This window comes from Carassius gibelio, chromosome B18 (assembly GCF_023724105.1).
Source record: "Carassius gibelio isolate Cgi1373 ecotype wild population from Czech Republic chromosome B18, carGib1.2-hapl.c, whole genome shotgun sequence".
Lineage (NCBI taxonomy): Eukaryota > Metazoa > Chordata > Actinopteri > Cypriniformes > Cyprinidae > Carassius > Carassius gibelio.
In genome coordinates this window covers 13,070,246-13,085,277 of record NC_068413.1, presented here as the reverse complement: position 1 = coordinate 13,085,277, position 15,032 = coordinate 13,070,246, and the positions used below count along the sequence as shown (strand labels likewise).

General features: G+C 35.6%; 2 protein-coding genes across 8 annotated transcripts in view; one reads left to right on the top strand and one right to left on the bottom strand.

Moving 5' to 3' along the window:
* Positions 1 to 15,032, top strand: part of LOC127977209 (homeobox protein aristaless-like 4) — a 539,817-nt gene that overhangs the window by 279,251 nt on the left and 245,534 nt on the right. The gene's annotated exons all lie outside the window — the stretch shown is intronic.
* LOC127977202 (pleckstrin homology domain-containing family A member 7) overlaps positions 1 to 15,032 on the bottom strand; it is a 94,925-nt gene that overhangs the window by 28,577 nt on the left and 51,316 nt on the right. For 5 of the 6 annotated variants that reach the window (XM_052581924.1, XM_052581925.1, XM_052581926.1 and 2 more), the window contains 4 exons: positions 11,759 to 11,876; positions 7,907 to 8,011; positions 7,585 to 7,657; positions 5,144 to 5,244 (listed from right to left, as the gene is read on the bottom strand). In XM_052581924.1, the coding sequence (XP_052437884.1) occupies positions 5,144 to 5,244; positions 7,585 to 7,657; positions 7,907 to 8,011; positions 11,759 to 11,876 (397 nt within the window). Of the gene's footprint in view, positions 1 to 3,050; positions 4,522 to 5,143; positions 5,245 to 7,584; positions 7,658 to 7,906; positions 8,012 to 11,758; positions 11,877 to 15,032 lie in introns of those variants that run through there. The other variant, XM_052581929.1, reaches the window with a different exon arrangement.

Sequence of the window (15,032 nt, the reverse complement as noted above, 5' to 3'; positions counted from 1 at the left end):
TACACAGGCGCATGAAGACACGCGTGTTTACATGACTAGCTCATTAAAGGCGAGCAGTGAGGTGCTAAGCTGCTGTCTGTGTTTTAATGGTCCGCTGAGGGAAAGCTCTGCAATGAGGCTGTAAAACACAGACAGATGGCTGAATGGTTTGAACCATGCAGGAGGCCTGGACCACTGCAGATGACTAGATGATAAATACACAGCCAAAACATCCACTTAAGTAACCCCTATCTAATTTCTTCAGACAAATGAGACTCATGTTCTTAAATACAAATATTCTCTCCATAGTGTCTTTATTTATTCATCTTCATGCCGTTTTAAACCAGTGAATGTTGTTCTTCCACAGAACACACAAAGTGATATTCTGATGCACGTGCATGCTGCTCTTTTCCTTACAATAGAAGTATACAGTGACCAGGGGATGTAAAGTGCTATATATGCACAATAAAAATAGCTCATGCAACTAGTCCATTTCAAGCACTGTAAAGCCAACACCTTTATGTGACAAATCCAAAGTAAAAATCCTGTCATAGCACTCATATTTCATTTATACTTCAGTGCATTCAAACTTGCTTACAATACATGCAAGGATCAATGGTCCTTTATATAGCCACGTGTAGTTTTCAGTGGATAATGACTTTATTTTCTTTTTCCCATTAACTTCAGAAGACTTGGAATACAGTGCACATGTTAAATGGACTACTTTTATAATGACACTTCGCTTTAAAGACTCTAGTCACTGTGAGATTTCACTGTATGAAAAAGAGCTGTGGGAATAATTATTAAAAACACTTGCATTTGTGTTCCATGAAAGGCAAAATCATACATGTTTGGAATGACAGACATGAAATGTTGATATTTTGGCTGAACTGTTACTTTAATAGGATGTTTATGAACAAAAAAAAACATTATATAATCTTAAAATTGATAAATGTGACCTTAAACCACAGGTAGCACAGGTATACTTGTAGGAATAGCCAACAATACATTGTTTGGGTCAAAATTTTAGATTTTTCTTTTATGCCAAAAATCACTGGGACATTAAGTAAAGATCATGCTCCATGAAGATATTTTGTACATTTCCTACCATAAATATATAAAAACGTAATTTTTATATTAGTAATATGCATTGCTAAGAACATAATTTTGACTTTTTTTTTTTCTTGCATCCTCAGATTGCAGTATTTCAAATAGTTGTATCTCGGCCAAATATTGTCCTATCCTAACAAACCATACATCAGTGGAACGCTTTTTTATTACAGTGCCACAAATCAGAATTGGACATCATTGACTTAGTTTTCAATTTCATAAAACTTTTTTTGCAAAACACAACACACAATTCTCTATGTAACACAAAAATCTAACAAGAATTAACATTAACAAGTTAATTAACATTACAAACAATTTTTTTTTTTTTTTGTGAGATGTGAGACATTTTGCATTTTGAGTGTGCAATTCTCGGATTTGTGTGTAAAGATTTTTATGTTATTTTTTAAAGATAAGTTATGAAAATGTGAGTAGTTGGAAAAAAAAAAACTGTAAGTAATAATTTATTAGCATGATCCAAAAGGCAAAACTACTGTATGTGCACACAAAAACACAGCTGTGCACACACACTTGTACACAAGGGACAAAACAAACGGCTAACAATAACATGCTGCTTCCTTTCCTTTTTGGTACCCTGCAGCGTGTAGGACAATTTAAAGATGCTTTTAGATTAACCAGCCTTTCATTAATAGTGTTCTCTATTATGCCATCCACAATCTATTATAAGAATGCAGCGGCCTGGTACAGAGAGCTTTTATTTAACTGCTCTGTTGGCTTACAACCACAACAGGAGAGCTGCAAATATCACTGAAATTATTCAACTATGCAATATACATATCTTGATGATACCATAGCCGAAATTAAGTATTCTCGACAATGCGTATGTTAAATATGTCTGATAGGGGGGTGTGAATCGATTCGATTCAGGATTCATTGATTTCCAATACGATTCAGTAATGATTTTGGCGAATTCAGAACTGTTCAATTCAATTTGGTTCACTATATATGAGATTCAGTTTATTTCAACTAATGGTTTAATTCTGTATTTGCATTCTTAGGATATTGTAAATGCTTCTCCTAATGTGTTTTAGGTCTAAAAATTAAAAAGACAAAAGCCGATTTTCCACTGTCAGGCCAATGGAATGCGTGTAGTGACATCACCCCTCAGAATTGGTCACTTGTTTGCTGTCTGGCTACTAATGATGCCTACTGTATGCTAGTTAGGTATGTTTTGAAGCATGGAAGCTGGTTTGAGCTGGTTTATGCTGGTCTTTAGTTGGATATAAGCTGGTCCTGAGCAGGAGCTAGTTGCTTAGGACCAACACATGACCACCTTAAATCAGCTCATAACCAGCCCAAACCAGTTGCCATGCTTCAAAACATACCTAACCAGCATATGCTGGTTTATATTTCAACAGTGAAAGGCATTGTTACAAAGTAAACAAAAATATCTCATCATCCTCCATAAAGGGGTCACTATTACATCTCATATCATATGTAAACACTTGCATAATTGTTACGAGCTTTGTTATCAGCCATACTGTGAAAATTGAAACCATATCTGTACCAGCTTGGCCAGAGAGGTACAGAATTGAATGGGTACAGCAATGAGTACAGTTTGCCGTGACGGTGGAAAAGCAGCGTAACTATTGAAGACTGTTTATTGCAAGCAACTTAAAAGTAAACACAATAAATATACGTATATACAGAATACTTTAGTGTGCCAATATCGCACATTTCGTTTATTTCCATGACTTTTCCTGGTCTGGAAATGACTGTGGAAACCTTATTCAAATATTACAATATTACCCGAATTTTCTCAAGGTCTAATATGCGAATAAATAAGACTCCTCAAAAGTCTGCCGGTTATCATTTTCTGAATAGAATAATTTCACCACATCACATCTCAAAAAGAGGAAATAATGCCAGTGAGAAAGGTCGCAAACATGGAGTTTGCACATGCCAGAGATTAAGGTAGAGAAACTGTAGAGTTAAAAGTGTACCTATTTACAGGTGATGCTGAATGTGTCTCAGAGCCTTTCTGGACTGTCAGTCACTCATCACAGACAGGAAGCCCGCCAAAGGAAACAGAGGGAGGACATAGTTGAGCAAATAAAGGACAACGACTGGTCACCTGAACCAACACCTACAAGCTTTTCCTGTTTAGGATATATACTGGGAAATCGTCAGTATAATTTAAGGACTGTCAGCACCGTCAAAGATAAGAGGGTGACAGAAACAAACAGCGGGAGCAGAAGAGCACGAAACATCACGCAACACAAAGCACAAAGGCCCACAGTTAGAAGCCATAACAGAAATACAAAAGCCGAAGTTTGCTGAGCTCAGTAGCCTGGCTCTTTCCCACCTTCGTAGTGATATCTAAAAGCTCATCGCAGAATCAGTTAAACACTCTCTGACGCTCGACCCTGTCTTTCTACCAGCCCGTGGGGTGAGTTTTACTGGCTGAGTCTTCTTTTTCATAGAGGATTAGTACAGATTACAAAAATCTACATCCAGATACCAAGGTAAATATTCTCTCTTGTGTGAAGCTTACGGCAAATGATCCGTAACCCTCTAAAGAGTGTGTGATACAACTATTAGCTTAGTAAGGCACTCCGGTAGAACGATGTGACACCGTAGGCTGTGTAAAACTATCCCTCAAGGAAGGAAAGTGAAAGAGGAGTGCTGCAAAGTGCACGTTACGATCTTCTTCTTGAATACTGGAATGTTGTCTCCTTTCGCTCCCACGTTGAAAAATCTCTCTCCAGCTTTGAGAACGGGCAGGAAGGAGTTCAGCAGAGAGAGGTAGACTGGTTATGTAACCTTGCTGCCCTCGGGATGAGTACAGACCCATACATTCACTATGTGTCATGAACCCCGTGAGGACAGCAATGAACCACATGTGCTGCAGGAGATGATACGGCATGAACTAGTCTTCGCCTACGAAAACACTCACACATAGATAAGCACCAAAAAAGAAGAGAGGTATATGTAAAAGATAGCTACGATATGACGTGACTGTCTTCATGGTGGAAATGTATTCCAAATGGTATAACATCGTTAATATTTCATTAAATGGTTAATTTTATGTCTGCAATCTATACTCAGGGCTGAAGCCATGCAAGATAATGAAGCATGCATATTCATAACTGCAGGGAGTGACTCAAAGTGACTTGAAAATCAGCAACTGCACATGACAGAACAGAAAGACACTTGACTGGCGAACAGCAAGCAGCTTGTGCAAGGGAAAGGAGACAAATGAGCATTTACAGTATTAACAGTCAGCAGGTCATTAGCACAATATAAATTGTGACAGGGAGTTAAGACCTGTATTACCCTTAAGAGGTTTATTTCTTGATAACTGTATAACTTTGGTTAATCGGTAGCTTGGGATAATTATAGAGTCACCCATGAAAATGAAAATCCTGTCATCATTTTCTCACACTTATGTTGTTCCCAACTTGTACTGATTTTTTTTTTTCATAGAACATAGAATAAAACATGGTTTTGGATAGAATAGTCACTCTGTGATTACAATAAACGTAGATAAAAAAAGAGTTTTTTTTCCAAATCCTCATGGGATAATCGATTTTACTCATTTTATTTTAATTAAATGAAAAAGCAATGTTGTTTTCAACTAACATTTAGATTTTATTTTACATCACCTTTATTTTAATGAAAGATTTTAAGAATTTTCAGTTTTAAGAAACAGTAGTAGTAAAATGTTTTTTTTACATCCAAAGCCATCACATGACTCCAGAGAATTCTGGCTACAGTGTATAGAGTCATACTGACCACTTTCATGATTCTTTTTTGCTAATGTATCTTTTAAGAAGCTCTAGTCCTCACTCACTATTGTTGTATTTAAAGGAATGACCACTTCAGTAGATTTCTTAAAAATTCTCCTTTTGTGCTCCACACTAAATTATTAAATAATGAAAGAATGTTCATTTTTGGGTGAGCTGTCCCTTTAAGTCATACCTTTAAAGTAAACACTGTTGCATAGCATACAGTTAAGTGTTGCAAATTTAAGGTGGTGAATATTCTTCTTTTGAAAGTGTGTTGCTACAGTATCTGTGTCACAGTGAGATCTTACCTTGAAGGCATATTTGCGGCTAATGTGATCTTCAGGTCCTACAGGAGCGATAGTGTAGCTGGGCAGAGGAATGCTACCCAGCACTGACTCTTCACGACTGTCTGCGGGGTAAAAACAAGCCAACTGAGCAACCAGTCTGGTTTTGACTTTGAGTCTTTCTCTCTCGCTCTCTCTTCCTTCCTGGCATGCGATACTCTCTGACCTGTGTTTCTCACACCACTATGATAACATCATCACATTTCACACATTTAAGTTTAGCCTTGCTTTGCCTCCTTGCTCTTCCCTGCCCGTTTCTTTCCAGTGGAGCGCTGGTGACACCGGTGTGTGTGTGTGTGTGTGTGTGTGTGTGTGAAACTGAGATTGAGCGGTGGGTTGATAAGTGATAAGGGTGGCTGGGTTAAGAATGAATGGGTTAAAAATACTTGTAGGTTGTTTGAAGGAGAGATTCCAAACCGAGGCAGGTCACTCTTTTATTTATGTGAGCTGAAATCTAGGATTCTGAAGCAGAGGTTGTTTAAGGTAGTTGATGGCAGCCATTAACTTTTTTTTATTTTTTTTTTAATAATATTCAACTCACTGGCAACCGTCAATTGTTTGATTACCAACATTCTTCAGAATATCTTATTTTGTGCTCATTAGAAGAAAGAAACTCATACAGGTTTGGAACAACTTAGGGGTGTGTAAATGACTGAGCTAGACTTATGAAAAGAATAATAAATTATTCTAAGTATACGAAGTATAGTTTTTCTGTTATTCCATCCTTACGACAACAGCTTATGTTCTAGATGCTGATCTGATAAACTTACATTTTGTGGTTTACAGTAACAAATCAACCTCGGGGTGAAATAGCTTAAAGTATAGTAAAGAGTACATGGGTGGAAGTGAACTCAATCTTTTTTCTACACAGTGCTATTAACCCATTCAGAAAACAGTACATAGTGTACTTTCTTAAAATAAAGTGAACTAAAAGTACAGTACTCAGCATAAATGAGTACACTCTGAAACTTACTTGCATATAGAAGACAGGGTTCTTTGGAAATATAATGTTCTAGAGAGTCTGTATGATAAATTACTAAAGAAGCATATCAAAATGAATCAGGAAAATAAGATTATCATGTCACTGTAATTTCTTATCAAAATATTAAGTACACCCTCCTAAAAGTTACAAAATAAAACCAAATAAACATGTTCTGGTGTAAATTAAAGGCATCTTTTAAGTAAGAGGAGTCATTTCTTGACACTTAAAAGTGTTACATAGCCCACTAAATCATTCTCAGGTATAATGCTGACAATAATGGAAAAACTTTGGAGAGAGCTGTTAGGAGACTTATTCCTTTGTACAAAGAGTTACTAGAGGAATACCAAATCATGGTTTAAAAAAAATCAAAAACAACGCGCTTGTAAGGTCCCTGAAATATTCAGGTCTTTACTTTAAGTTTTCTTTACACAATCAGTGTTTTTTGCTAGAAGAAGAACAGGAGAAATACCAAGCAAATGTAAAAAAAAACAGTAACAAATATTACATAGTATGACAACACAGTAAGATGCAACATGCAGAAGTTAAATGCATTGTTGTTTATCCATTCAGGAGCTACAGAACCTACTGTAGTCAAAGCAAAATAAACTCACTTGGCCTTTTCAAAGGTCTGAGGGAAACAATACTCATGAGACCAAGTCAATATAATAACAATTACTTAAACCGATTTAAAATCTTCATAATAGCACAAACAAGGCTTAGGGCCATATAATATACCCGGCGCAATGCGGCTCAAGTGTTTTTGCTAGTTTCAGCCTGACGGAGTTCTCATTTTCCCGTCCTGCGCCGCATTGTTTAAATAGCAAATGCATTTGCACCCATTTTTGCACCCATGGCCGTGCTGGTCTAAAAAAAGAGGTGTGTTCAGGGACATTGTTGACGCATTGCTATTTTGAGGAACTGAAAATAGACTGCACCATAGGCCAACTCAAACCTGGTCTAAAGTCTGGCGCAATATTTTTTCTTTGTTATTTAAAGAGTGCGTTATTAATATGCGCTTATAAGTGTGTGCTGGGCATGCGGACCATTTTCCCGTCGTTAAACTAGCAAAAGTGGATTCGGAGTGCACCTGCGCCATGTGTTTTAGACCATGCACTTCGATCGATAAAATAGGGCCCTTAAGGTTTAAGTCTGAAATAGCAAGTAAGTGTGATTCAAGAAACTGCATAAACATGAGACAGAGCAACCCAAAAACATTTTATTAATTCCCTTAGTAAACTACTTTTAGAGTTTGGTAAATGTGTCATAAACTCAGAGTTTAGTTGAAGCAGGACGTAGTGTCCAACATGCTATTACAAACCAGATATTGCAAATAATCATTAGACATCTGGGAGAAAAGTTAACAGGTACTGTAAGTGTCCGTGTGTAAATGTGACTCTGATATTAGTTTGGTAGAACAACCCACCTTTGTAGTAGAAGAGGCAATAATCAGCTAGAACAAACCATTTTCTCTTCCACAGTCGCATCCCTGAGCTGTCCTGAAAGTACAAAGCAACACAAACACTGATGGGAAAACACACACCCTCAGGCAGCTGAAGACATCTGATGGGGAAACAAGGCACTTCAAACAGACTTCAAACAGACAATTCGCAGCACTTCCCCTTGACAGATCCGTTTCACTTCCAGTTAAAGAGTTTTTTCAAAATCTGTTATCAAAAACTATCCATGTAAACACACTCCTAATGTTTTCATGCCATGAAAGACAAGCATTGGGCAAATTCTCTTACCTGTTTGTAGAGCCATCCACGAACCACTACGGGAACGCTGGGATTCCGCTTTATGGCATGATCCCGTTTGCCAAAGCTATGAACCCTTCCACTGGACTTGGATCCCTATATCACACACCAACACCACACATAAACTGAAGATGACCAGGGGGATTGAACGCTCATTCATCTGTTAGTCTGGACTATCTGCCAGGGGTGCACAGCTGATCTTACACACCATCCGCTGGCATTCTGTGGGCTAAGCAACGTAAGCCTACATGCAGCCCACCACTCACACATGCCAGAGCACCAATACGACTAATACATCACCACTGCACACCATCGCTGCCAACGACAAGAGCTACAAGCACTCATTCATCTAGAATAGTCCAAACACAGACAGGAGATGAGATGACACGGGCTGCGTTTCAACTGCTGCATTCCTCCGTGTCTCTTAAATCAAACTATGGCAGTCAGTCGTCACAACATTTCATGTTATTTTTGCGCATGAATTCTGACAGTTAACATAATGATATGATTATAGTATTATCAAAGCACCCTGTTATGAAACGATAGGCTAGCTATCATATCATACAGCTGCTGTTTTTGTACAGCAAAGCCAAATTTTTTAGAACAATGTCAATAATCCATATTAAATACTGTATCGGCGAGGGATACAACATTCACAAATGGTTTCAAATGTCCTCTATTTATTTTTTTTTTTAACGGAATTAAAATTCTGTAATTATTCAATCCCTCCCGGACTCTTTTTATACAACTCTGGTTCACAGTGACCAAGTCTGTAATGCTTCAAAAAGAAAAAGAAAAAACGTATCCTAAAAAGTATCATAAAGATGTTTTGCATGAGAAACAAGCTCAAATCAAGGTCATTATTCACTTCAATATATGTTTGTGTATATGTTTCATTTGCAGACAGAATTTTACAACAATATACGTTTTTCTCAGAGCTTGAGATAAAACTATGGTCTGTCAAAAATGTCTACTTTCCACAACATAAAAAAACTGAATGTGCACTTGTAGTTTAGTTTAAATTTTGAAAGTACATTTTTTTTTACTGTATTTGCAGATAATATACCCTAGTATAAAAGTAATATATTTCATACTAAGTATAGTCTAATTAATATATCTGTAATATAACTAATAATAGTAATATAGTAATAGATTAGTAATAGTTAATATATAATATTTTAATAATGTAAAATATATTTATTACAGTTAACATATCTATAAACACATTTACTGACACATAACTAATATAAAATGTTCTTAACATTAAGTCTAAAATGTGTTTTAATGTCACTTTTCATGAGATTTGTATGATCTTTGAATAATATCAGACTTTAAATGCAAAATATTGAAAGTGTATATGAAGTATACTTGCAATAGTTCCACTTTAGCACAATCAGATATACTAAGTATATCTTTAAGTGTACATCAGCACTACTTCTGCACAATTAAAGTGGATTAAGAACCAAATTAGTTGTTCCAATTTAGCAGTATACCAGTTTAGTATACTAAAAGTACAACTGCAGGAGATTTTATTAATTACATAAATATGAAAACGTATTTGTAGTATACTTAGCATGAAATAAATGTATTTCAAATACATTTAAGTATATTTATTTTTCACTAGGCTATTATTAAAGGGGGTCATAGGATGTGATTTCAATTTTTCCTTTCTCTTTGGAGTGTTACAAAAGAAGATCTGTAAAGTTGCTAAGATTAAAGTCTCAAATACAAAGAGATATTCTTTATAAAAGTTCACCACTCCATCCTAAAACGGCTTGTTCTAACATGCCCCCACATCTCTACGTCACTATGTGGGAAGATTTGCATATCGCAACCCAAATGTTCATGCAAAGAAAGAAGGTGTAACTTTTAATCTCACTGTTGTCGCCGCTGCAATGTTGTGGAGTTGCTGTGTGTTTAGTTGTAAAAGCAAAACTACTTGTTTGGCCTTCCAAAAGAGGACACGACTAGAAATCAGTGGTTAAGTTGTATTTCCAGAACAGTACAACCCAAATATTCAGATGTGTACTGCGCATTTTATGGAGGATGAGGACTGTTTCCTGAACCACTAGTCTGCAATAAGTCTGTGGCACAATGGCTGTTTCGATAAAGTTGGACAGTTCAAACGTTGCAAGGACAGTTTGGCGCTTCTGACTCACAGCCTGTACGTAAGTTATTTATATTTAATAATTTGCCACTGATGATTCAAACATGAGTTTTGAGCAGTGTAGAGTGGGCTTGTTTGTTGTTTCTCAGATCACAAATGCAGACCTGGTTTTATGTTTACGCAGCGCGATATGCAAAGGAACGCGTAAAAAGACAGTATAAGTCATTACAATCATTAATTATGCCCCAACTCGATGCAACAAATGCATCGTTTGTAATGGGTTTTATTGGTTTTGTCTTGTCTAGTGATGTCTGGATCACGAACGAATCTTAATATGTAACTGGATCTTCCTAGTGAAGCAGTCGAACCAGTTCACCAAATCGAACGGAATCGTTTGAAATGGTTCGCGTCTCCAGTACGCACTAAATTACTTAAGCTATTCAGTTTATAAACGTGCCTTACACTCCCTCTGACACGTGAGGGGCATCACACACTTGAGGTGTTAAGCCAATCACAACACACTGGATAGAAGGCCAAATCTAACTTTTTCAGAACAATGAGCTTTGTAAAAATCAACGCGTTTCAGAAGGCATGGCATAGAGGAGAAACAATAATGTGCATTATATGAAAAATAATGTGTTTATTTGAACCTTAAACTACATAAACACATTGCATTACACCAAATACACCAAATAATGTTATTTTTAGCAACATCATATGACCCCTTTTAATGAAAAAAAGGCCACTTAAATGTACCTTAAAAAAGCACACATTCAAAGTTTCCCTAACACACATTTTTAAAGTGTACTTTGTAACGTCAAATTAAATTTTATTTTAAAGTAAATGTAAAAAATTGTTTTGTCAATTTAATATATTTTAAAAGCAATAAAATGCAACTTCACTGCACTGCACATGTGTACTCATGATATATTTAAATACACGACATACAAGTGCCAATAAAAATTGCATTAAAGTACATTTAAGTTATAAAAAAAAAAATTGTCAGTACATTAATGCTTGTCTGTACATTTGGCATTATACTTCAGCCATACTTCAATGGCTACAGAAGTAATTATGAAATTACATAAAGATGTACTTAAGTCCTATTTAAGAGGGTCAAAAAAAGTTCAGTTTTTAATAGAAATACAAACTATACTACATTTTCATTTAATTGTAAATAAGGTGCAATTAAGTGTCTTAAAATATTATATTCAGTTTGCACTTCAATTAGTTCCATAATAAGCACTCTTTTAAGCACTTTTTAAAAAATATGCTAGTGTACTTCTTCTACACAAGTTTAGTGATGATGAAATTGTACTTATTGGATGGATTATTCCTTTAATATCTGGGGAAAAGCATGTTATTCAGCTCATATGCATCCCAAACAATGCATCCTTACACAAATATGCACGAAATCACTCACAATCCGAATAAAAATCCCTTTCATTGGTCTTCTGTGTCTGCACAGAGATGGCAGTCAAAGGCTCTGATTACTCTGTGTTTGTCACCAGCACTTGGGAACTGACGCCTCAGCACAGAAGAATTAACACTCTCATTACCAGGACAGATGATGACCAAGCATAGAGAATGTTGTGCATCAGGAGTCTTGTGAAGCTAACTTGCTCGCCTCATTCTATATACTGTAGTGTTTTCTACTTCTATCTCTATAAAATACCAGTTTTATGTATTACCATTTGACTAGTTTTGTTGTCCAACAGGATCAGGTTGTTACTGACCTTTGAGCCTGAAGTGGTGTCCAGAGTTGAAGAAGTGATGGCAGTTGAGGCCTCACTAATGGTGCTGGAGGGCCGTGTGGTCGACTGTGGCTGCTGCTTCAGCATGTGTCGGCCAGTCCTGCAGAGGAGAACAAAGTGATGGCTCTGTTATGCTGCTAAATGGCTTTACATTTAACACATTTCATTAAGGCTGCACAATTTAAGAATGAAGCGCAGCACTGGGTCCTTTTACACGCGAGCAGCTTATGATTCATTGTTTTCAGTGTCTCAGAGCAGTAACTGTTGCTCCACATGGACAAATACCTCCATCTGGTCTGAGTTTGGAACTCTCCAACAGTCTTCACAAACTGGCAAGAAAAAGTAATTATAATAAAGTACTTATAATAAGTTGATGAATTAGCTTTTTTTTTCATTAAAATAAAACCTTGGTTTAAGTTTACTATGTACAGTGTAATTTTATTTATTTTTAAAAAATAATTTCATAATTCAGTTAAGTTAATATGGTAGGGAGTGAGAGAGAGAAAGAGCGTGCACAATTCTGTAGTGTGATCTTTGATTTTCACTCACTTAGCACGCGCATCATTTGGATTAAAACTAAATTGTAAAAAATACGACCATTCATAGGGGCATCCACTATAAACATAATTTGTTTTCAACCTTAGGCAAAAATGACTTGAATTGAATCTAGCAGCCTGTGTGAAATTTGCTAGGCTGAAACAGCCTGTTACTACTTGTCCTTCTCATTCTGCACCATTACAGATACATGTGCATGCGATGTGCGTGTTTTGCTTGCTTGAGTGTTTCTGTATTATATGAGTGGCTTTGGAATATAAATCACAGTACGTTTCAGATAAAAAACAAAACAAAAAAACCTTTGACTTCTATTTGTGAAAATATCACAGTTAGGAGATTTATAACGAGTGGTTCCCTGCATCATTACAGCAAAGCACATGATTACAGCACTAAGCCCACTACAATGGAGCAGCTCTAATGCTATTAAATTAAAGATTATGAACCATAGAGCAAAAAAAATTAACAAATAAAGTAACAAAAACTTGTAAAATACATTTTAATGGGCATAATTAAGTGTGAAAATAACTGAGGGACATGAAGTCAAACCTAAAATTATCCAGAGACCAGTTATCATTTCTGATATTTCTTTTTTTACTATAATGCGTGCAGGACACTATAGTTCATTTAAATAAGTGAGGGTCGCAAAATAAAGTAAACTATTATACCCAAAACTTATTCATACATTAGACTACTAGAAAAAATTATACAAATTTGGGACCAGAAATTATTCAGACCGAGTCTGGTAAAAAATGGAAGTTCAGGTTTGCATGAACCTGGATGACAGCATGCCCAGGAGACTACAGGCAGTCATTAAGGCTAAGGGTTGCCTGACTAAGTGATGATAGTTGTGTAAATACAGCATACTAACAGCTGTATGAATAATTTTTGGTTGATTGTAATCCATTACATGCCTTTCTATTAACTAACATTATCAAAATTAATTTGTTCTGCATTTCCCATAAGTGCTCACTGACCTGGATGACAAATTAACTCCCTCAGCTAGTCAACAGGTTGTATAACTTATGCAAACTGACAAACACCTTTTAAAACATATTTGTGATCAATACCGCTTTAATATTCTCCTTTTTGTCCAATTAGTTAATCAAATCATTGGTTTAAACCTCAAAAAGAAAGGACGTGTATGGCATTTCTTGGCAGAGTCCATCTTCAATACCTTTCAACATTTTTGAGTTTTGACTTCTGCATCTTAATAGTAAGGAATACACTCAAATTAAAAGTAAAAAAAAAAAAAAAACATTAAAAGACCAGCTTACAAAGGCTGCATTTATTGAATAAAAATCCAATATAACATCTGTTATATTGTGAAATAGTATTATAATTAAAAATTACTGTTTTCTATTTGAATATATATAAACATTTAACTAATTCCTGTGTTGGTAAATCTACATTTTCAGTAGTCATTACTCCAGTCTTCAGGGTCACATTATCCTTCAGAAATCATTCTCATGTGCTGATTTGGTGCTGAAACATTTCTTGTTATAATCAATGTTAAAAACAGTGTGCTGCTTAATATTTAGTGGACACTTTGATAACCTTTTTCAGGACTCTTTTATAAATCAAAAGATCAGCATGTGTTTGAAATAGAAATTTTCTGACACTTTTTAATGCATCCTTGCTGAATAAAATAAGAAGTCAGACAGACACACAGACTGCGATCTAGGACAGAACCACTTAGTAGTCTATGATCCTCAGTCATTTAGTGTGCAATGCCCATTTTTTCCAAATATAACTCAAACCATTAACATAAACCTGTATACTAGCATATCTGTTTTTAATTTTAATCAGATTCTCATTATATAAGAGGTAGAGTCAGCAGGGAGATGGCTGAGGAAACCTCACAGCATGACTCTCACACTCAGATTCTTAGAACAGATGGCCAGATATACAAAGAGACAACATACAAAAGGAACAGAAAAAAACAGACTGTCCTTCTAGATATGCACATTTGATGAGTCTATGGGCTTTGGGCATGCAAACCTATCAAGCACCTTTTATTCAGTGGCTCTTGGTAAAGGTGTGGAAAGAATCAGCATGGTATAGCAGCATAGCGCAGCATTGACATGAAAAGAGCAATATTTCTAAAAGAAAGTACTTTTTGGTACATATTTCACGTTTTGCAAAAGAATTTCCTCAGGTACAGTAAGTTTTTGTCCTGACAGGTTGCCTAAAATGTAACTGATGTAATCTGACTGTGACTGTCTCTGGCAGTTATGTTATTTTTAACTAAAACTAAAACTATTAATTGTTTTCTGTAATTGAAATAAAGCTGATGTAAAATAAATATAAATATTATTATTTTTATTTTTTTTATGTTCAATTGCCTGAAATAAATAATAATTAATACAATTGCCTCAGGAGCTAACTGAAATAAGTAAGTTTAAGCACTTAAATAATCTAAACGGAAATAAAAATATATTAAAGCTAACTGAAAAAATAAATAAATAAATAAATGACAAAAAACACATAATAAAATTACTCAAATTCACACTATTAAAATATAAAAATTAAAGGGTTCATATTATACGATTTCAATTCTTCCTTTCTCTTTAAGTGTTACAAGCTCTTGGTGCATCGGTAAATTCGCAAAAACTAAAGCCTCAATTTCCAAAGAGATATACTTTATAAAAGTTAAGACTTGTCCAGGCCCTCCTAAAATGCCTTTTTTAAACGCCCCCATGTC